We start from the raw sequence: 25,075 nt of genomic DNA on the forward strand, positions 1-25,075 counted from the left end.
TGAGGTCAGGTGACTGACTCGGCCATTTAAGAACATTTAATTTCCAAGCTCTTGGGCTGCTTTCACAGTATGTTTTGGGTTGTTATCCATCTGTACTGTGAAGCGCTGTCCTATCAGTTTTGCAGCATTTGACTGAATCTGAGCAGAAAGTGTAGCTCTGTACACTTCAGAATTCATCCTGCTACTTCTATCAACAGTCACATTATCAATAAACCCCAGTGACCCAGTTCCATTGGCAGCCAAACATGCCCATGCCATAACACTGCCTCCACATGTTTGACAGATGATGTGGTATGCATTGGATCATGAGCCCTTCCCTTCCTTCTCCATACTTTTCTCTTCCCATCATTCTGGTACAAGGTAATCTTGCATCAGAACTGGTCAGGCTTTTTTTAGAGGTTTTTAGCAAAATCTAATCTGGCCTTTGTGTTCTTGAGTGTTACCAGAGGTTTGCATCTTGAGGTAAACCGTCTGTATTTACATTCATGAAGGTGGCTCTTGACTGTAGACTTTGACAATGATAGGCCTACCTCCTCCAGAGTGTTCCTGACTTGGCTAGATGTTGTGAAGGGGTTGTTCTTCAATAAGAAAAGAATTCTGCAATCATCCACTTTAGTTGTTTTCTGTGGTCTCCCAGGCCTTTTGGTGTTGCTGAGCTCGCCAGTGCATTCCTTCTTTTTAAGAATGTACCAAATTGTTGATTTGGCCCTCCTAAAGTTTCTGCTATCTCTCTGATAGGTCTGTTTTGGTTTTTCAGCCTAATGATGGCCTCCTTCACTTGCATCAACACCTCTTTGGACGGCATATTGAGAGTTCCCATGAACAGCTACCAAATGCAAATTCAACACTTGGAATCCCTGTGAAAATGGAGGAACTCTGTAAAAAATGGCTGTAATTCCTAAACGGTTAATGCAATATTTTTGTTAAACCCCTTGAATTAAAGCTGAAAGTCTACGCTTCAGTCACATCTTGACTGCTTCATTTCAAATCCACTGTGGTGGTGTACAGAGGCAAAATTACCAAAACTGTGTCACTGTCCCAATATTTATGGACCTGACTGTATAGCCAATCACAATCTCTCAACCATGTGTGTTTTAAAAAAGACTAGAACACAGAATCTCTTCTAATGAAAACTCTAGGTAATTTCATTATCTGTTTGTGTTACCCATAATGCACTGCAAGTGGAAAATGTACCAGTCATGTTTAATGTCTTCATACAAAATCGCTAGTCCTTTTAGCTAGCAGGTTATTAGCGCTATACAGGCTACAATAAGTATGGAATAAAATATGACAGGGTGGTGTGATGAAGCGGAGTTACTGCCCTGAAGTTGATTATTTTCCTATAACAGTAAGTTACAACTTTACCTCTAACTGTTACAATGTTCTGACACTGGAGACTCCTTCACTAGTGTGAACAACTTTTGAGCTAAATGTTTGATAAGTGTACTCCTGTACTAGCTACAGCGCCCCCTAGTGTCCAGTTCATGTCTGTCAATTTAGGACACAGCCACAGTGTAGTGACAGGAACCTCATCAGAAAGAGGTGTCTTTGTGATTCCATTGTGTGTGTGTGTGTGTGTGTGTGTGTGTGAGGAGATGTGTACTCTAGAGAAATTATGTGGGGAATGTTTGTAAAGCTCAAGTCGATTTCATGAATCAGAGAGAAGAAAAACGCGCTTGCAGGCAAGAGTAATCTCATTACGCACACACACATACACACACACACACACTGTGTTTATATGGTATAAGAACATGCTGGAATGTGTAATATGTGATCAGACAGAGAATACTCGTTTCTAATTGGATGCCTCTAAAGTAGATTTAGGTTCTAAATCACTGTAATTATGTGAATCGTAACCCCGGCAACAAGCTTAAACATGTAGTTACAGATCCCTGAACAACAATCAGAAATATGAATGAAACTGATCTAAAGGCTACAAATGATTCTCAAGAGAAAATATTTTAAATAGTGACAAATTTAATTGAGTGACTTTTTAAAAAAATAATTTCAATCTTTAAATTCTTTTATTCTGTTGGCAGATCAGTGGTTCTATGTAAAGAAATGCTTGAAAAAATAAAACATATCCATTAAATTAAAAAAGTAAAATAAAAAAAGAAAATAATAGTGAAATAAAAAAATACAGAAAATAATAAATAATAAAATAATAATTTCAAACAAAAAATGGCTCTTAATGGAAATCAGTATCAATATGCTTCTAAACAGTATGAGCTAGGGCTCTAATATAGATATCTATGATGTCAATAAGAAACACACACACAGTCACACACACAGAGGAGTTTACTGGAGTTTAGAGCCAATGGAGGGGGCACGAACTTTATATGACTCTAATCTGAAAGGGCTTTATCACTGATGTGTGTGTGTGTGTGTGTGTGTGTGTGTGTTCCGGTTTAAGTGAAAGTCAAAGTCCATTTTGTGGAATAAGGAAGCAAATCATTAGCAGGAGAGAAACACAGTAAGTATGTAAATGTAAAGCTCTAATATGTGAATGTTGTGAATGTGCACTAGATGAAGAACAGTTCAGTTGATTTGTACTGAAGTTGTAACTTCCACAGTTTACTGTAGGAGCTGATTTCCCTGTAAGTGAAGCGTGTGATGATACAGGGTTAGATTTAACACCGCCATGTTGGAGTGAAGTAAATATGTGTCCTGCAGTGTTTCTCTCTCTAATGAAGCGCTGGAGCATCAGGCGTCTCTTCCAATTCGGGAAAATCGCTAGTTCTTTTAAAATGGTGTCACTGGGCTCAGTGCTTCATTTGGAAATCTGCAACTTTTTGTAGATTTGAGTCCCTGTACTCCCTAAAAGCCTGAATGACTGGACGTGGGATGTTAAGGCCATTGAATTGCTGCCAGTCAGTGTCACTTTCAAAGCCATGCGCAGGTTGACAGCGTTTAGCATCCTTGTAAGAGCTTCTAAAAACCTTCCACAATCAGGCTAGCATTATCTCTGCTAGTTGTGGGCACGGTCACCAAACTGCTTCATCAGTGACCTTCAAATTCTCTTTCTCTCTCTCTGTGTGCGTGTGTGTGTGTAGGTTTACAGGTGTAATCTGTAGGAGGAGACATGACCTCCAACATGAGTGTGTCTGTGAACCAGCGCTTAAAGAAAGATGAGAGGTGAGTGAAGGGTGTGACTCAGTGAAAAACAGAAATGTTCTCACATTCACCAACACTAAACAGATCAGACTCTGATGTGTTTCTGTGAAAAGCGACTAGTGAATAGTTTAATTCAGCAGCTTTGTCTCAAGATGTTCAAAACCAGCTGATGATTAGTGACATTAAGCTCCTGAGCAACACGTCTAACCCCAAGTTGTCCCTGTAGCTGGATAAAGTATGAAGGTTAAAGAATCGTATCAGTGTTAATAAGGAATATCATCAGATTTTAACTACAGTTAAATTATTCAGTATTGCTGCAGAACAGTAATAATGATGCAGTGGTTGTGTGTGTTTAGTCTGATTCAGGGTGAGAGATCAGACTCACCTGAACCCAGCTGTGTGTCCATGAAGAGTGACCGCTCAATGGATCATCGAATATTCTTTAGAGACACAGACTGTGCTACTGATCTGAGGTGAGGACAGTTTAATGTATGAGTGCAGTGTTTTATCTCTCACACTCTCATAATCAAACATCTCTCAAATATCTGTGTATTCACTGCTTTGTGTTTGTAGTTATGAATATGATTTATAGTCTTTGTTAAACTTCTAACAAGTGTTTTGTTTGTTCATAGACTGCAGAAGAATAAATCAAAAATCAGTGAGAAGAGTCATTTGGAGGCCATATTCAAGGTGTGTGTGTGCAACTTTTCCTAATCCCAGCATTTTAATTAATATCTCTATCTGTCTGCTGCCAGAGATTTGAGTAATCATTACACCTATTCCACTCTCACTGCAATGTGACAGAACAAAATACTGAGCAACACTAAGAGAGAACACGAGTGTATTGTGTTTTCCTCATTGGTTTCAAATACATAGAAATGCTCCATGACTCTCCTTCATTATTTTGCTCGTCTGTGCCCTCAGCTGAAAACAGTTTGTCTGGATGCCACCTATTGAATAGGCCTGGAATACACGATTGTAAACTCCCAAAGCTCTATTTAGTCCAAAACTTTTAATTAATTATTCATCTGCTTATAGAAGTTTTATGATTAATTATAGATAAATGTAGTTTTATATTTTCAGTAATATAAGTTTTTCAGTAATGAACACATACTCATGTAACATTATAGTGTTTTTGTATTTTTTTTTTCTTTCGGTTTAATTCAGGATCTGGAGCACAAAGTCATCACTCTGTTAAAGAATGAGCTGAAGAGATTTAAGAAGCTCCTGAGTCCAGATTACCCAGCATGCACTGAGAGGGAGGTGGAGGGTGAGGAGGATCAGAGCAGTGTCAGAGAGGGAGCGCTGAAGATCACACTGCACGTCCTGAAGAACATGAACCACACAGATCTCGCTAACACACTGCAGAACAGTAAGAGCTCATGGGGTTATAACATCACTTTAACTTTAGAGGAAGGAAACTGCTGTAAATTTATTAAACACATCATAATGATGTGCTTTTATCAACAGAATATAATAACAGATCAGTTCTGACATTACATGCTATACAGATATGAAAATATCAATAGTCAACAGAGATGATCATAGAGTTTACATTGTATTCTTCTTTTTATCAGGATTTGTCGTGTACCATCGAAAACTCAAATCCAAACTGAGAGAGAAATGTAAAAGAATTAATGAAGGAATCTCACAGCATGGAAGCTCAGCACTTCTGAATGAGATCTACACAGATCTCTACATCACAGAGGGTTGGAGTGGAGATGTCAATAATGAACATGAGGTGAGACAGATTGAGACAGCATCCAGGAGACCAGCAACAAAGGAGACACCCATCAAATGTAATGAGCTCTTTAAAGACAAGTCCATCAGAAGTGTGCTGACTAAAGGAGTTGCTGGAATTGGAAAAACAGTCTCTGTGCAGAAGTTCATTCTGGACTGGGCTGAAGGAAAAGCAAATCAGGACGTCACCTTCATGTTTCCACTTCCCTTTAGAGAGCTGAATTTGATGAAGCAGAAAAATCTCTGTCTGATGAAACTTCTTCATCACTTTTTCCCAGAAATAAATAAATTACAATTAATAGACTGTAATATTCACAAAGTGATATTCATCTTTGATGGTCTGGATGAGTGTCGACTTCCTCTAAATTTCCAGAAAAATAAGAGATTGTGTGATGTGACAGAGTCAGCCTCAGTGGATGTTCTGCTGACAAACCTCATCAAGGGGAATCTGCTTCCCTCTGCTCTCCTCTGGATAACTTCTCGACCAGGAGCAGCCAATCAGATCCCTCCTGAGTGTGTAGACCAGGTAACAGAGGTACGAGGCTTCAGTGATCCTCAGAAAAAGGAGTACTTCAGGAAGAGGATCAGTGATCAGAGCCTGGCCAATAAAATCATCACACACATGAAGTCTTCAAGAAGCCTCTACATCATGTGCCACATCCCAGTCTTCTGCTGGATTTCAGCCACTGTTCTAGAGAGAATGTTGGGTGAAGCAGAGAGTGGAGAGATCCCCAAGACTCTGACTCAAATGTTCACACACTTCCTGATCTTTCAGATCAAACACAAGGACCAAAAGTACCATCAGAAATGTGACCCTGATCCTCAGCAGACCAGAGAGAGTATCCTGGCTCTGGGAAAACTGGCTTTCCAACAGCTGGAGAAAGGAAACCTGATCTTCTATGAGGAAGACCTGAGAGAGTGCGGCATTGATGTCAGAGAAGTGTCAGTGTACTCAGGAGTGTGTACCCAGATCTTCAGAGAGGAGTTTGGGCTTCACCTGGGGAAGGTGTTCAGCTTTGTACATCTGAGTGTTCAGGAGTTTCTGGCTGCTTTATATGAATTTCTCTCTTTCATTAACAAAAAGAATGCAACACATCAAACCTGGTTTGGTCTTTTAACCAAATCAAACATGTCTGATTTCCTGAGAAGTGCAGTGGACAAGGCCTTACAGAGTGAGAATGGACACCTGGACCTGTTCCTCCGCTTCCTTCTGGGTCTCTCACTGGAGTCCAATCAGACTCTCTTACGAGACATAATGCCCCAGACAGGAAGCAGCTCTCACAACAAACAGGAAACAGTCGAGTACATCAAGGAGAAGATCAGGGAGAATCCATCTCCAGAGAAATCCATCAATCTGTTCCACTGTCTGAATGAACTGAATGATCATTCTCTAGTGCAGGAAGTACAGCATTACCTGAAAAGTAAAGATGACAATCGTCTCAGTGGAGTCAGTCTCTCTCCTGCTCAGTGGTCAGCTCTGGCGTTTGTGTTGCTGAACTCAGACGAGAATCTGGATGTATTTGATTTGAGTAAATATGACAGATCAGATGAATGTCTTCTGAGGCTGATGCCAGTGGTCAAAGCATCCAGAAAAGCTAAGTAAGTAATTTTAAAATCATTTCATAAATGTATTCCTAACTACCTAAATGTAGTATTTATTATTTTAAATTAACACTAATGACGCTGCACTGATGAGGATAATGCTTATCATTAATTACTCTAATCAGTTCACTGTTATTCTGTATGTAAGGAGAATGAGGGAGCGTATTGAGGAGAGCATCATTAAATAAATAGCTATTTTTTCTCTTTGGTTAAGTGCTTTTTTCTGCTTAACTTTGTACATTTAAATACCAAATCTAATTACTGAGGGAAAATAAGATTGTTTTAACTTTGAATTTATTCAACACTCAAAGGCAAATTCATTTAAAAACACAAAACAATCATAATAAGGTAAAATGTGCATAAAAAATATATATAGATCTAAGATATAACAGTAAAAGAGAGAAAATGTATTAATTTATTGAGAAAAACATGACAGAAAAGTCAGGTTTCAACCCATTAAACACACATTGGCTTGAAATGTGATAATACATAATTAGTACATATATACAGTTAATTTAATTGATAAAAACACAAATATACATACACTGTTTTAACGGCAGGTCTGGACTGCACGATATAGCATGAATATTGTATTTTATAGTGAAAAACTCAATCCTAGAAAATCTGCAGACCCCGATGGTTTAGATGCTTACTTCTTAAACCTCCTGCTGCTAAAAGGTGGAGAACCCTGTCATCTTAATAACTATAGGCCTACACCCAAATTATCAGCTCTTGCCCAAACACTAGAACTTTTAATAAGCGAACAATTAAAGGAACATTTATAGAGTGAATACATGACTACATGAATACCAGTCTGCTTTTAGAAAACGCCATAGCACAACTACTGCTGCTGTGAAAGTAGTTAATGATATTGTCACGGCCTTAGACGAGAAACAACACTGTGTTTGACTTTTCATTGATATGTGGAAGGTGTTTGATAGCGTTGAGCGTTCTATTCTGCTGCAGAGGTTGACTGACTCAGGGCTGTCCAGTCGAGCTGTTACTTGGTTTTCACATTATTTGTTGGATAGGACTCTGTGTTCAGGCTGATGGTTTGTTTTCTAATGTGTTGTCTGTCCATAAAGGGGTGCAACAGTGGGACCACTTTTATTCTTTATTTATATAAATTATTTAGGAAGAAAAGTTGATTACGCAAATATGCACTTTTTATCCTGATGATATGATGTTATTTATTGCTGTGCTCCTGTTTTTGCTGAAGTGATAAATAAACTTCAAAAAGCTTTTAAGGAAATAGAATCCCAATTCAAATCATTAAAATTATTTCTAAATGCAGATAAAACTAAAATGATGGTCTTTACAGTGACACATGCATCTCTCTAATTTAACACACTCCATTCTTAATGGGAAGAAAATTCATTCAAACCCCGTCCCTTTTTACATTTCCATGTTTTTACCAGTGTTGCCAACTTAGCGACTTTGTCGCTAGATTTAGCGACTTTTCAGACCCCTTTAGCAACTTTTTTCCAAAAAAGCGACTAGCGACAAATCTACTGACTTTTTGGACGAACCTTAGCAACTTTCCAAATGTCACCAGTACTGTCCTGCGCGAGCACGAGGTCTTGCTTCCCTGCTGCAGTCACACCCCTCTGTGCGTCTGCTCTGTTCAGTGAGTGGCTGAGAGACGAGCAGCGCATTCCGTTGACCGCACAGCAGCTGACATAGATGTGAATGAACTGCGCATGTGCACGCTGTGTTGCCACAGACCAATCACTTACCAGCTTCTCCTTTGTATTAAATCTGAAAAATTATTGTGACCGTTTATTCTTGTCATGCGCTTATATTACTCACTACCACAGGGCTTTAGTTCATTCCAGTTTTTGAACTCAGTGAATTCAGAGAGTTTATCTAGAGACTGTACACTGTACTTATTCAAACACAACAATAAACTTCATTAAACTCATATACACATATAAAAAACATATAAACATAATAGAAATATAAAAAGTGCATACACAATACAAATATAAATACATACACACACAGCTAGAACATTACACACTTTCAAATAGTAACATGTCACACTCTAAAATATATTCCCAAAACTATAGAAAAGAATGGGAGCTGATCCCTGAATTTAAGGGGTGGCTGAAGCTCTATGTGGGCAATGACACAAGGGCTTACTGTCTGTACTGCAAGACAGAATTTTGTGCCGAGTTATCTGACATTAAAAAGCATGCATCAACTCAGAAGCACAATGAAAAGTCCAAGCTTTATAATCAAGCCAAGCAATCTACATTGCCATTTTCTCCAAAAAACACTGACTCTTTAAAACAGGCCGAGGCAACAATGGCAATGGCTATAGCAGAGCACTGCTCCATTCTCTCTTGTGACCACATTGGTAAAGCATGCAAAGCTGCTTTTCCAGATTCCAGTGCAGCCAAACATTTTCGGATGCACCGTACCAAGTGTACTGAAATGATCCATGGGGTGTTGGCACCATATTTCCTTAAAAGATTGGTGGCTGATATTGGTGACAGCAAACACAGCCTCCTTCTTGATGAAAGCACTGATGTAAGTGTCTCAAAGCACCTTGGGATTGTAATTCGGTATTTTAGTGAGGACAAGGCAAATGTGGTGGCTACCTACCTAGGCCTTGTTGAGCTGGAGGGAGGGGATGCTAGAACAATAGCCAGAGCAGTTCTAGATTTTCTTGGGAAGTGTGGTCTCAAGAGGGAGAACTTGCTTGGCATTGGCACAGATAATGCATCTGTAATGACAGGAGTGTACAATGGTGTGCACAATATTCTGAGGGAGGAGAGTGACTTAAAACATCTAGTCCTTATCCGCTGTGTGTGTCACTCCCTACAGTTAGCTGTAAGCTCTGCCTCCAAACACTCTTCCACGTAGCGTGGAATGTCTTGTTAGAGAAACCTATAATTGGTTCTCTATTTCTCCAAAGCGCAGAGAGGCATACAAGGCCGTCTATCAGACAATAAACTGTGGGGAGAAGCCTTTACTGATAACAAAGGTCTTTGCCACACGCTGGCTTTCCATAGAGCCTGCTGTGTCCAGAATCCTGGATCAGTGGGAGGAGTTAAAATTGCATTTCAGTCTCACCATGTTGAGTGAGCACTGTTACATGGCAGATGTTCTACATTCCATGTACAGTGACCCACAGAACCTCCTGTATCTCACTTTTTTAAAATCTATAGTTAGCGAGGTGCAGTCTGCTGTTAAGGCTTTTGAGGGGGAAACAGTCGGATCCGCTCAAGCTGCTTGACTGTTTAATGAGGCTTATAAAGTCTGTCTGCAGCAGAGTCATTAATCCGATGGCAAAAATTGTTGTCCTTAAAGAGCCAATAGAGGGACACATTTCTCCCAAACCACACCACTACACCATCTCCTACACCATCTAACTATGAACTACACCATCTCCTTAGCAAATGAATTGAGAGCAAGGCTCCCAGATAATATGGAGATACTGCAGCACATGTCTTTGTTCCATGTGGGGGAGACACTAAACCACAACAAGAGCCTTACAGACATGGCAAAACTTGCAGACCTGTTAGGATATTGCCCGGCCACAACTGATAAAACTATTAATCAGTGGAGGTCTATTCACCTTCAGAAATGGGAGGAAACAACAAACACTTTGGCATTCTGGGCTGAAGTTAAGAAGTATAGAGCTTCAGCAGGCATAAACCCATATGAAGACTTGGCTTCTGTTGCAGTTTCTGTCCTCTCCCTCCCACACTCAAATGCTGAGGTAGAGAGGCTGTTCAGTCAAATGGGTGTCATTACAAACAAACTCAGGAACCGCATGACCCTGCAGACCCTCAGCTCTATTCTGTATATTAGATATGGTTTGAGGTTGGCTGGAGATGCATGTTATGAGCACAAACTGCCTGATAAAGTGCTGCAGCTCTTTGGCACTTCAGCTGCCTGTTCATTTAAGTCCTGTCCAGGTTCTAGCTCATCCTCTGCATCCAATATCACCCCACAGGAGGAGAGCACTGAGGGTATGGATCTTGTGGATGATGACGAATTCTGTCTCAGCATTCTCATGGAGTGATCTGGAATCAGAATCACAAAAGTTGTTAAATAGTGTTTTTCTTTCACATACAATGAATTTGCTTTGGTTTTGTGAGGCAGGCTGACTTAAAAATTTTATTTTATTTTTTTTTTATCTTTTTCATTTGCTATGTACATAGTTGTGGCACATTACGCAGCGGCAGAATGCAAATACGACGTGATGACGTCATTTAGCTACTTTCCATTGAAAATAGTTGGCAACGCTGGTTTTTACATTTCCATGTTTTTACACTGACTTTGTGCTGCTCTGTGTGACATTACATCCTGCTGATGTTTACACACTGCACTGATTTTATGCCTCGATTTTGTGAGTGAACCAGAATCATGAAAATCTGGCTTTAATCTGAGGTTTGTGGTTGTCAGAGGCATCTTGAAGACCAGTTATGTTAAACTTGGTTGTTCGTCACAACCTTGCGATCACTTTATACAGCCGACAAAATCTACTAGACATTAAACTTCCATCTGCTACCATCAGAGACACTCCGGTCCTCGGACTCAAGTGAGCGGCCAGTCCGACAGGAAGTGCCTGTCGCCGGCGTCGCGAACGTAAACAAAGCCGGGGTAAGCGGGGCGGCCTGCGGGCTAAAGCTAAAGCTCAACCCGCATCGTCCAACGCTACCGAGCATCTTCCCTGCCACTGTACGGTCTCTGGCTAATAAGATCGATGAAATACGGCTATTTCCATGATTCCCAGCGAGTCGCCATGTCACATGACAACCAAACACCGATCCCTTTACGAAAACACAACCAAAGAGAAAACTCACACAGAGACAAAAGTTCCAGACGTAAAGCTAAACAGGTTCACAACGTAACTGTTGTTACAAAATGCTTCCCAAATGCTTATAAATCTCATACTGTGGACATGTCACTGACAAAACGGCTTATATTAGTCACAAGAAAAAACTGAAATAGTGATGAATAATGATGATGAATAGTGAATAACAGAATAATGGACTGCCATCTTTGTTATCTTTTCTATAGAAGTCTACATACACACACATGCCAGTGTAGCATATAGGATTTATTGTTTATTTGTCTCTGTATGCCACAGTTTTAAACTTGGACTCCAACAATTCACATGTGGTTAAAGTGCACATTCTCAGAGTTTAATCAGTGGTATTTTATACATTTATGATTTACCATGTAGAAATTACAGCACTTTCTATACATTTCCCTCCATTTCCATAATGTTTGGGACGTAGGGCTTCACAGGTGTTTGTGATTTACTCAGGTGTGTTTAATTATTTCATTAGTGCAGGTACAAGAGAGCTTTTAGGATGTATTAAAAAGTGCTTAATTTCTAAAAGGATAAACATTATATTTGTGTATGATTGTGTTTGAGATGTCAGTGTTCTGATATATCATCATTTCTCTCCCAGGCTGTGGAACTGTAATCTCACAGAGGAAAGCTGTAGAGCTCTGTCCTCAGTTCTCAGCTCAAACTCCTCCAGTCTGAGAGAACTGGACCTGAGTTACAATTATAAACTGCAGGATTCAGGAGTGAAGCTGCTCTCTGCTGGACTGGAGAATCCACACTGTACACTGGAGACACTGAGGTCAGGGGCCGTATGTATAAAACTTCTCAGAAATGCTCTTAAGAATAGACTTAAGCTTTGAATTAAGTGTAAAAAAATTCTTAGTAAAAAGTAGGACTTGCTTTTTATAAAGAAGCTAAAAGCAACTTTCAGCAAAGTCTAAGACTGACTCTTAAGTGCTGACTGAGGTGGCATTTAATCACTTACTTCCTTCCTTCCTTTATTGTCCACAAATGGAAATTTGTCTTTGGCTTCACAACACATTATAACAAGACCAATACAATAAAAGACACTTACATAACAACTCTAAAAGGTAAGATAGAATAAAATACCATACAATACAATTGACTCAACATTTCCCTTTAGCATACACATATATACATTCCCACATGTACATATATCTGCATACATATTAATATTCATGTCTCAGCATTTAAAATTCTAACTGCAGTTGGCACAAATGACATCTGATACACATGTTTACTTGCCCGAGGTTGTCTAAAACGTCGCCCTGATGGCAACAACTGAAACTGACAGTGCAAAGGGTGTAGTGAATCCTCTCTAATAACAAAAGCTTTTTGTTTAACTTTAGCTGTATAAATATCATTTAATAGTTTCTGAGTCTTTCCTACAATCGCACTAGCTATATTAACCACCCTGAACAATTTTTGCTTTGCTTTAGCACTCACATTTCCATACCACATAACCATACTGAAAGACATAATACCCTCCACAAGACTCTTATAAACCATCTCTAAAATATGCTCGCTCACACCAAAATGTTTCAGCCTTCTTATAAGATGCAACCTGTGCATTGACGTTTTAAAAATATAGTCAACATTTTCATCAAAAGTCAGGTGATTATCTATAAATGTTCCCAAATATTTAAAACTAGTAACCATTTCCACTCGGTGTCCATTGAGTATCAAAGGTTGTAATTGTTCAGGAACTTCACTTTTATTTCTACTAATCACTAACTCCTTAGTTTTATTCACATTTATCTCATGTGCACTCAATTGACGCCAGTTTTGGAGGGAATTTATATAACTATGATACATTTCATTTCTTCCAGTTCCACCTTTATACAAAAGGCCAACAAGTGCCATATCATCTGCATATTTCAGTAAACTAAAATGTGGATCTTGAATTTTAAATTCGTTTGTGTACAATGAGAATAATAAGGGTGATAATATTGTTCCCTGTGGTTCTCCTGTATTTATAATAATTGTCTTTGACACTCTACCATTAGCGAGCACTCTTTGTGGACGATTCACAAGAAAATCTCTAATCCACCAGATAAGACCACCATTCACTCCTAAATCAAGTAATCTCTGTAAAAGAACATGGATCTTAATTGAATTAAAAGCTGAGCTAAAATCTATAAATAGAATTCGAACATAATTTGTAGTCTGCTGAATCTGTTCAGCCACTAGATTACATAGAGTTAAAGCAGCATCGTCCGTACCCCTAGCCTTTTTATATGCAGATTGGAGGGGGTCCAAGTCTTTAACGACATGAGCCTGAATATGTCTTATTAACGCTCTTTCCATACATTTACCCAGGATGGACGTGAGAGCTATTGGTCTAAAATCATTTAATTGAGTGGCATTAGATGTTTTAGGTACAGGGATAATGTTCGATACTTTCCATGAACTAGGGACTACCCTATTATTCAACAAGAGTTGAAACAACTGAGTGAAGACACCAGTCAATTGAAAAGCACAGTCCTTTAACACTCGACCTTTCAGTCCATCTGGGCCTGGTGCTTTATTTGGCTTGATATGAGCAAGACTAGCTGCAATTTCCTACTCCTGAAAAACAATAGGCTCCTATGTAGGAATATTAAGACATACTCTATCACACTCAATATTACACTCTCCATGATCAAACCTACCAAAGAAGACATTCAGCTCCTCTACGAAAGACACACTTTGTGAGGAATACCTTGGTTTTCTCATCTCTCTTCCCATTATAGTGTTAAGTCCTTCCCAAGCCTGCTTTACATTACCCATATATAACTTACTGTCAATCTTATTCTTATATTCCAACTTAGCTTTCTTAATTTGTCCCATAAGTTCCTTTCTTTTTACTCTAACTAGCTCATAATCACCCTTTAAAAAGGCAACTTTTTTCTCTTTAAGACACGTTTTAAAATCTTTGGTAAGCCACGACCTGTTATTTGGATATACTCGAATTGTTTTTGTTTTAACACAATTGTTTTCACAAAAACACATATAAGACGTAATAGTGTCAGTAATTTCATGTACATTATCACATGCATCAAAGAACAGTTGCCAATCAGTTCCATCAAAACAGTCTCTAAGTTCCTCTTTACTCTGATCCGTCCACAGTTGTATCTCTTTAATCACCGGTTTTTCGCGTTTAAGCTTGGCTCGATATTTGGGTAACAGATGTAGAGTATTATGCTCTATAATACTACACTATTATAGTATAATAGTATAGAATTATGATGTGACTTCCCCAAAGGGGGGCGGCATACAGCCTTATAGCCATCTGTTATATTACCGAGACATTGTTGTGAAATAAGTCCTACAATGATGTCACCCAAAATGGCCACCTTCAACCTCTGAATCAGCCAATAGTGAGCCTGCGAGGGGAAAGTCACAGCAGCATGACACCATTCAGTAATGATTAAGAAACAATTATTTTAATATTTAAATTTATTTTCAAAATTTGCTTTGCATTATGTGCAAAAATATTACGAATAAATACATGCAGTTATTTTACACAGTTTTGCTCAGTTTTAATAACGAGTTTCGACACATGACAAATGTGATGCTATTTAAGTAATTAATCTGATGAATCACATCATTCTAAATTGCACTCACAGCTTTATATAAAGGAAAGACCAAAGTTGCTTATCTTAATAAAAAAATGGATTCAGAAGGAAAACCTTGACGATCAAGCCTGTATCGTTTTATCAACTCGCTGTCATCATATGATTCCAACACGTTCTTTCTTTGTTGGAAAGTGCGAGGTCTCCGCCTCTCAGCTGCCATGTTGTTCCTCCTAACTAGGAGCACTCTTAAATAATTTAGGAGCTGAGACCTCGTCTTAACACTTAGGAACCTTTATGAATCACACTTACTCTTAAGTCTAGGAATAAGACTAAAATGATGTCACTCTTAGAATTTTGAGAAACTTAAGACTAAAATTTTACTCTGAGCCGCTTTATACATATGGCCACAGATCATCACTTTCACACTGTGGATACAGATTTAACACACACACAAAGAGGGACAGAAAATATTAACACAAATTCTTGTAGTTTTGATCTTATGGGGACAAAATTTAGTGTGAAACGTTTAGATACAGAACTAAAAAACCCGCGTCCCACACACACACTCACACACACACACACACACACAGTACACGCGAAACCTTCAAAGTAAAAGGATAAATTATATTTGTGTATGTTTGTGTTTGAGATGTCAGTGTTCTGATATATCATCATTTCTCTCCCAGGCTGTATGACTGTAATCTCACAGAGGAAAGCTGTAGAGCTCTGTCCTCAGTTCTCAGCTCAAACTCCTCCAGTCTGAGAGAACTGGACCTGAGTTACAATAACCTGCAGGATTCAGGAGTGAAGCTGCTCTCTGCTGGACTGGAGAATCCACACTGTACACTGGAGACACTGAGGTCAGATCATCACTTTCACACTGTGGATCCTGCATTTGTGTCATATGGCTGTTTTAGATTAATAAAATGTTGTCTGTCCTGGAGCACAATTTTAATAGAGCAGCAATAACTGCTATAGTTTTCCAGATTCAAAAATAACAAACAGTGAAATAGACGTGTAACAATCTGGATTTACTTCTGGCTTTCATACACACACTTCATGGGCTGTGAAGCATTGTGTGTGTGTGTGTGTGTGTGTGTGTGTGTGTGTTGATCTATAAATGTTGATCTCTCTACAGGCTGGAAGGCTGCAGTATTACAGGTGAAGGTTGTGCTGCTCTGGTTTCAGCTCTGAAGTCAAACACCTCATCACACCTGAGAGAACTGAATCTGAACCTCAATAAACCAGGAGAATCAGGAGTGAAGCTGCTCTCTGATCTACTGAAGGATCCACACTGTAAACTGGAGACACTACAGTGAGTTACTGACTGAAACACACACACACACACACACACACACACACACACAGTAACAGTGATTTGGTGATTTAACGTCTCTTTATACACTTCACTGTATACACTGACCGATCATCACAAGCTGTGAGTAGTGACTGTAGGAATACTCCAGTTGAGGTTGTTCAGGCAGCTGATGACGGCGCCCCCTGGTGGCTTTATCAGGCAACAGTGTGTTTCTCCCAGAAACAATCATCCAGCCCCCCAATTTTTACATCATTTGTGGTATTTATGCTTTTGTATTTTGTATACCTGAATCTGTCTTTTTCAATTAAATTCAATTCAAAAGCTTTATTGTCGATCCCAAATAGGGTATAAAATTGTCTTTAGACAAAAGGTTCAACACACAAACAATACAAATAATCATCACAACAACACTTTACTTTACATACATCACTTCACAACTATAATAATACATAAAACATTCATTTTAAGATCCTATTTAAAACACCAATCGCAGTTGGGATAAAGGTCTTCTTATACTTGGCCCTTTTCACTAAAGGCACTTTATACCGTCTGCCAGAGGGAAGTAACTGGAAAGAACTATACAGGGGATGAGACGAGTCTCCCACAGTAACAGAGGCTTTCCTTTTTAATGCCACAGTAAAGAGATCAGGGAGAGGTGTTTGTCTCTCACCAATTATTTTACTCACCACATTTATAATCCTTAAAAGTTTGTTTTTGCTTTTAACAGAAAGAGAGTTAAACCAGGATACAATATTAAAAGTAAGAACAGATTTGATAAGTGATTTATATACAGCCATCAAAACGTCCTTTTCAGTGTTAAAACTCCTCAGTTTTCTCAATTAGCCTAAACGTTGATAAGCCTTTTTAAAAACATTGTCTGAATGCTTATCAAATGAAAATTGGGAGTTAATCTCTGCACCTAAAAATTTAAAAGATCCCACCTGTTCAACTTCCTCTCCATTAACTAACACAGGTTCACAAAGTGCTCGTACATTGTTCACGCCACAACACATTTCTTTAGTGTTACTAACATTAAGCTGCAAAGAACTCTCCTCTGTCCAAACTGTGATAAAATTAACAAAATTGAGGTAAGTATCTAATGAGTGAATATCCTTTACACATCCCACCAGTGCCATATCATCTGCATATTTTATAAGCGTCAATTTATCGTTATCACAGGTCACTTCGTTTGTATAAATAGAAAATAGAATTGGTGATAAAACACACCCCTGTGGAAGGCCAGTGTTTAAAACCACATTCTCTGACGTTTTGCCATTTACCAATACATGCTGTGGACGATCCCGTAAAAAACTGTTAATCCATAAGATAAGGGTTTGGCGCACCTGCAACTTCTCCAGCTGCCTCAAAAGAATGTTTATGTTCACAGTATTAAAAGCAGAAGAAAAATCCATAAATAAAATCCTAACACAACAATCTGCCACATCCAAGTATTTTCCAACCTTATCCATCAGAGTGAGGGTGGCATCTTCAACTAACTGTACTGAATATTTATATTTATATTTATTAGCTAGCTAACTGTACTGAATATATATATTTATATTTATTAGCTAGCTAACTGTACTGAATATTTATATTTATATTTATTAGCTAGCTAACTGTACTGAATATTTATATTTATATTTATTAGCTAGCTAACTGCACTGAATATTTATATTTATATTTATTAGCTAGCTAACTGGACTGAATATTTATATTTATTAGCTAGCTAACTGTACTGAATATATATATTTATATTTATTAGCTAGCTAACTGTACTGAATATTTATATTTATATTTATTAGCTAGCTAACTGTACTGAATATTTATATTTATATTTATTGGCTAGCTAACTGTACTGAATATATATATTTATATTTATTAGCTAGCTAACTGTACTGAATATATATATTTATATTTATTAGCTAGCTAACTGTACTGAATATTTATATTTATATTTATTAGCTAGCTAACTGTACTGAATATTTATATTTATATTTATTGGCTAGCTAACTGTACTGAATATTTATATTTATTAGCTAGCTAACTGTACTGAATATTTATATTTATATTTATTAGCTAGCTAACTGTACTGAATATTTATATTTATTAGCTAGCTAACTGTACTGAATATTTATATTTATTAGCTAGCTAACTGTACTGAATATTTATATTTATTAGCTAGCTAATTGTACTGAATATTTATATTTATATTTATTAGCTAGCTAACTGTACTGAATATTTATATTTATTAGCTAGATAACTGAACTGAATATTTATATTTATTAGCTAGCTAACTGTACTGAATATTTATATTTATTAGCTAGCTAACTGTACTGAATATTTATATTTATTAGCTAGCTAACTGTACTGAATATTTATATTTATATTTATTAGCTAGCTAACTGTACTGAATATTTATATTTATTAGCTAGCTAACTGAACTGAATATTTATATTCATATTTATTAGCTAGCTAACTGTCCTGAATATATATATTTATATTTATTAGCTAGCTAACTGTACTGAATATATATATTTATATTTATTAGCTAGCTAACTGTACTGAATATTTATATTTATTAGCTAGCTAACTGTACTGAATATTTATATTTATATTTATTAGCTAGCTAACTGAACTGAATATTTATATTCATATTTATTAGCTAGCTAACTGTCCTGAATATATATATTTATATTTATTAGCTAGCTAACTGTACTGAACATTTATATTTATTGGCTAGCTAACTGTACTGAATATATATATTTATATTTATTAGCTAGCTAACTGTACTGAATATTTATATTTATATTTATTAGCTAGCTAACTGTACTGAATATTTATATTTATATTTATTAGCTAGCTAACTGTACTGAATATTTATATTTATATTTATTAGCTAGCTAACTGTACTGAACATTTATATTTATATTTATTAGCTAGCTAACTGTACTGAATATTTATATTTATATTTATTAGCTAGCTAACTGTACTGAATATTTATATTTATTAGCTAGCTAACTGTACTGAATATATATATTTATATTTATTAGCTAGCTAACTGAACTGAATATATATATTTATATTTATTAGCTAGCTAACTGTACTGAATATTTATATTTATATTTATTAGCTAGCTAACTGTACTGAATATATATATTTATATTTATTAGCTAGCTAACTGAACTGAATATATATATTTATATTTATTAGCTAGCTAACTGTACTGAATATTTATATTTATATTTATTAGCTAGCTAACTGTACTGAATATTTATATTTATATTTATTAGCTAGCTAACTGTACTGAATATTTATATTTATATTTTTTAGCTAGCTAACTGAACTGAATATTTATATTCATATTTATTAGCTAGCTAACTGTCCTGAATATATATATTTATATTTATTAGCTAGCTAACTGAACTGAATATTTATATTCATATTTATTAGCTAGCTAACTGTCCTGAATATATATATTTATATTTATTAGCTAGCTAACTGAACTGAATATTTATATTCATATTTATTAGCTAGCTAACTGTACTGAACATTTATATTTATTGGCTAGCTAACTGTACTGAATATTTATATTTATATTTATTAGCTAGCTAACTGTACTGAATATTTATATTTATATTTATAAGCTAGCTAACTGTACTGAATATATATATTTATATTTATTAGCTAGCTAACTGTACTGAATATTTATATTTATATTTATTAGCTAGCTAACTGTACTGAATATTTATATTTATATTTATTAGCTAGCTAACTGTACTGAATATTTATATTTATATTTATTAGCTAGCTAACTGTACTGAATATTTATATTTATTAGCTAGCTAACTGTACTGAATATATATATTTATATTTATTAGCTAGCTAACTGTACTGAATATTTATATTTATATTTATTAGCTAGCTAACTGTACTGAATATTTATATTTATATTTATTAGCTAGCTAACTGTACTGAATATTTATATTTATATTTATTAGCTAGCTAACTGTACTGAATATTTATATTTTCCTTCTGAAACAGTGAATATAGCAAATGTTACAGATTGAACAATCGAATATGTCTGTATGTTTCCTGCTCAAAAGCAAATACTTGTATATACAGTATAACTCATTTAGAATAAGAAGTGTGATCAGGACACGGATCTGAAGTTTTATTTTATTTTTATGGAATGAAGCTGGTAGTCTAGGGTAAAATGAATGCAAATTAATGCACCTTCATTTTAATTTGACTTTTGATTTTGACCTTTTTGATATTTTGACTCCTGGAACATTTTTTGTAAGGCCTGTTGTTCTAAAACATAATAATAATAATCTTTGTTTCTTTAGAAGTATTGTTTCCTGTGGAAAAATGAAGGTCAGTTTGATAACTCTATTATTTTAGTAATTGAATCTGCGTTACAAAATAAGGGTCGTTTATTTATGTTCTGAAAAATGGCTGTTCAGTGGTGTAGATATATGCACTTTGATTTGCACTGCATAATTTATAGAGTTGTTTGTTCTCATCGTTCTGAGTGTATTTTTGCAAATACTTTTTTGGAGACCTGTTTTATCTACTTTCATATTAGAGATTTCTTTCTCTTTTCATGTCTCTATCTATAATTTCTTTTAATACAAGAGGGTTAAGAAACCTTACAAAAAGGAAAGCAATTTTTTTCTATCTTAAACAGTTTAAAACGGACTTTTGTTTCTTGCAAGAACGTCATTCCACCAAAGATGATTGTAACTTTTGGAGATCTCAGTGGGGGTTAGATTTATGGACGGCTCATGGAACAAGTCATTCAGCTGGTGTTTGCATCCTTAAACATCAGTTTAATGGGAAGATTGTACGCTCTGATTGTGACCCAAATGGCCGTTATATTTGCCTTGTAATAGAAATTTCAAATTTACTGTGTATTATTGTTAATATTTGTGGTTTTAATCAACAAAAAGAGAAGGAAAAACTTATTGATCAAGTGGAAGAACAGGTTTTGAATTTACTAACCAAATACCCAAATCCTTTTTTAATTTTTGGAGGGGACTTTAATGTGGCTTTGGATAACATCTTAGACAGATGGCCTCCAAAGTCACCTGATAATTCAAATCTTTATTTAAAGACCTTCATGGAACGATTTTCTTTAGTTGACAGCTGGAGAGAGACTCATCCTTCTCAAAAACGTTTTACACGGTGCAATAATTCTCTTTCAAAGCAGTCTCGAATCGACTTGTGGCTTATCTCTAGAGATTTAAGTAATACTATGTCTGACATTATTCCATCACCACTTTCTGATCACAAATGCATCTCTGTATTTATTCCTTTTTCAGATACTGCTAATGCACATAGAACTACTTCCTATTGGAAACTAAATGTTTCATTGCTTAATTATAAAGACGTAAAGGAAAAAATAGATTTTATAATTTGCAGTTATTGGAAAAAAGCAAATAAAGAAAATAATTTTGGTAGTCATTGGGAGTTAGCAAAATATGAAATCGGTGAATTTTTACGAACATTTAGCAGTAAACTGGCGAAAAAGAAAAAAAATGACGAAAGTATTATAATATACAAAATTTCAGATCTTCTGTCTAAATCTGTTATCTGATGCTGAAAACGTTGAACTTGCCCATTACCAAAATATATTAGATGAGTTTTACAAACAAAAAGCTGAGGGAGCATCTGTTAGATCACGGAAAAGATGGATGGAAGAAGGTGAGCAAAATTCTTCTTATTTTTTTAGATTGGAAAAGCAACAAATAAAAAAAATCTGATTGGAAAGCTTATGATTGATGAAAGTCTCTGTGAAGACCAGAAAATCATTGCCAATTTTTGTGCCAAATTTTATAATGATTTATATACATCTAAATTTAATAAACAACGTGCTCTTGATTTTTTTGAATCATTATCTTACATAAATGAATTGAGTAATACTGAGCAAGCTTTTTGTGATGCTCCCATTACTTTAAAAGAAGTTGAAGAAGCGATTAAATCATTAAAATTAAATAAATCTCCTGGCACAGACGGTTTCACATCAGAATTCTATCATATGTTCAGTAAAAATATAGCTCCCTTCTTGCTAAGTGTTTATAAGGAAAGTATAAATAAATCTTTTCTTCCACCTACTTTATGCCCAGGTTTGATTACTTTAATTCCCAAGCCAAATAAAAATCCTACTTTATGAGATAATTGGCGTCCAATAACATTGTTAAACCCCCGGAAAAAAGTGAATCCCTTATTAGCAAGCTGCAAACACCGCATCCGGATGGAGCTTTTATCAGTGCTGGGGATTTTAATCACAATAATTTGAGGACGGCGCTCCCCAACTTCTATCAAAACGCCTTTTCTCTGTGTGTGTGTGTGTGTGTGTGTGTGTGTGTGTGTGTGTGTGTGTGTGTGTGTGTGTGTGGAAGAGAGAGAGAGACAGTACACGCAAAACCTTCTAAGTAAAAGGATAAATTATATTTGTGTATGTTTGTGTTTGAGATGTCAGTGTTCTGATATATCATCATTTCTCTCCCAGGCTGCGTTACTGTAATCTCACAGAGGAAAGCTGTAGAGCTCTGTCCTCAGTTCTCAGCTCAAACTCCTCCAGTCTGAGAGAACTGGACCTGAGTTACAATTATAACCTGCAGGATTCAGGAGTGAAGCTGCTCTCTGCTGGACTGGAGAATCCACACTGTACACTGGAGACACTGAGGTCAGATCATCAGTTTCACATTTTGTTTATTTGATTGTCATTATTATAGTATAAACCTAATAACAGTAAAATGTAGAGCAACAAGCCTGATGCATAACAAGAGGTTGACAAAATATTAAACATTTTACTATTTAAACCTTTCAAATATAAATTGTATTTTAAGTATCAGTGATACATTTCACTCTATACTAATGTTGGGATGGTTAATAATCAGATTAAACTACAAAATAAACTCAAATATTTTACTGATTTTATTTGCAAATGCATTGTGGGTACAGAAGATCAGTTAGAGCACATGTACGCCCCCTACAGGTGCATTGTGGGTTGTCTTTAGATTAATTTATACACTAGTACAACTTAGAAAAATACTAAATCCTCAAATAGCTTGTTAATTTATGAAAGCAGCGGTCAGGTCCACATGTGCAATGCCTCGTCAAGAGAACTCCCATTTCCATGATTCCCAGCGAGTCGCCGTGTCACATGACAACCAAACACCGATCCCTTTACGAAAACACAACCAAAGAGAAAACTCACACAGAGACAAAAGTTCCAGACATAAAGCTAAACAGGTTCACAACGTAACTGTTGTTACAAAATGCTTCCCAAATGCTTATAAATCTCATACTGTGGACATGTCACTGACAAAACGGCTTATATTAGTCACAAGAAAAAACTGAAATAGTGATGAATAATGATGATGAATAGTGAATAACAGAATAATGGACTGCCATCTTTGTTATCTTTTCTATAGAAGTCTACATACACACACATGCCAGTGTAGCATATAGGATTTATTGTTTATTTGTCTCTGTATGCCACAGTTTTAAACTTGGACTCCAACAATTCACATGTGGTTAAAGTGCACATTCTCAGAGTTTAATCAGTGGTATTTTATACATTTATGGTTTACCACGTAGAAATTACAGCACTTTCTATACATTTCCCTCCATTTCCATAATGTTTGGGACGTAGGGCTTCACAGGTGTTTGTGATTTACTCAGGTGTGTTTAATTATTTCATTAGTGCAGGTACAAGAGAGCTTTTAGGATGTATTAAAAAGTGCTTAATTTCTAAAAGGATAAACATTATATTTGTGTATGTTTGTGTTTTGGTTGTCAGTGTTCTGATATATCATCATTTCTCTCCCAGGCTGCGTTACTGTAATCTCACAGGGGAAAGCTGTAGAGCTCTGTCCTCAGTTCTCAGCTCAAACTCCTCCAGTCTGAGAGAACTGGACCTGAGTTACAATAACCTGCAGGATTCAGGAGTGAAGCTGCTCTCTGCTGGACTGGAGAATCCACACTGTACACTGGAGACACTGAGGTCAGATCATCACTTTCACACTGTGGATCCTGCATTTGTGTCATATGGCTGTTTTAGATTAATAAAATGTTGTCTGTCCTGGAGCACAATTTTAATAGAGCAGCAATAACTGCTATAGTTTTCCAGATTCAAAAATAACAAACAGTGAAATAGACGTGTAACAATCTGGATTTACTTCTGGCTTTCATACACACACTTCATGGGCTGTGAAGCATTGTGTGTGTGTGTGATTGTGTGTGTGTGTGTGTGTGTGTGTGTTGATCTATAAATGTTGATCTCTCTACAGGCTGCAATGCTGCAGTATTACAGGTGAAGGTTGTGCTGCTCTGGTTTCAGCTCTGAAGTCAAACACCTCATCACACCTGAGAGAACTGAATCTGAACCGCAATAAACCAGGAGAATCAGGAGTGAAGCTGCTCTCTGATCTACTGAAGGATCCACACTGTAAACTGGAGACACTACAGTGAGTTACTGACTGAAACACACACACACACACACACACACACACACACACACACACAGTAACAGTGATTTGGTGATTTAACGTCTCTTTATACACTTCACTGTATACACTGACCGATCATCACAAGCTGTGAGTAGTGACTGTAGGAATACTCCAGTTGAGGTTGTTCAGGCAGCTGATGAGGGCGCCCCCTGGTGGCTTTATCAGGCAACAGTGTGTTTCTCCCAGAAACAATCATCCAGCCCCCCAATTTTTACATCATTTGTGGTATTTATGGCCCAACGGGGCGAAGGTCCCTATTGTTTTCCTTAGGATTATTCTAATTCTTCTTCTTATTTTTTTGTCAAGGTTTTTGGGGGTTTTAGGGCCCTTACCGTGCTCAAACGCTCTTGAAAGTTTGCACACCCCTTGGAATCTGTGGCCATTAGGGCCGGGCAGA

The 25,075-nt window shown here is 36.6% G+C and overlaps 1 protein-coding gene across 2 annotated transcripts in view; it reads left to right on the forward strand.

Annotated features, from left to right (window-relative positions):
* The window catches only part of LOC117597510 (NACHT, LRR and PYD domains-containing protein 12-like), a 65,575-nt gene that overhangs the window by 35,053 nt on the left and 5,447 nt on the right, over positions 1 to 25,075 (forward strand). For both annotated transcript variants that reach the window (XM_053235762.1, XM_053235759.1), the window contains 6 exons: positions 11,889 to 12,065; positions 15,531 to 15,704; positions 15,983 to 16,159; positions 22,674 to 22,850; positions 24,000 to 24,173; positions 24,460 to 24,636. In XM_053235762.1, the coding sequence (XP_053091737.1) occupies positions 11,889 to 12,065; positions 15,531 to 15,704; positions 15,983 to 16,159; positions 22,674 to 22,850; positions 24,000 to 24,173; positions 24,460 to 24,636 (1,056 nt within the window). The remainder of the gene's footprint in view (positions 1 to 11,888; positions 12,066 to 15,530; positions 15,705 to 15,982; positions 16,160 to 22,673; positions 22,851 to 23,999; positions 24,174 to 24,459; positions 24,637 to 25,075) is intronic.

Source organism: Pangasianodon hypophthalmus, chromosome 1 (assembly GCF_027358585.1).
Source record: "Pangasianodon hypophthalmus isolate fPanHyp1 chromosome 1, fPanHyp1.pri, whole genome shotgun sequence".
Classification (NCBI taxonomy): domain Eukaryota; kingdom Metazoa; phylum Chordata; class Actinopteri; order Siluriformes; family Pangasiidae; genus Pangasianodon; species Pangasianodon hypophthalmus.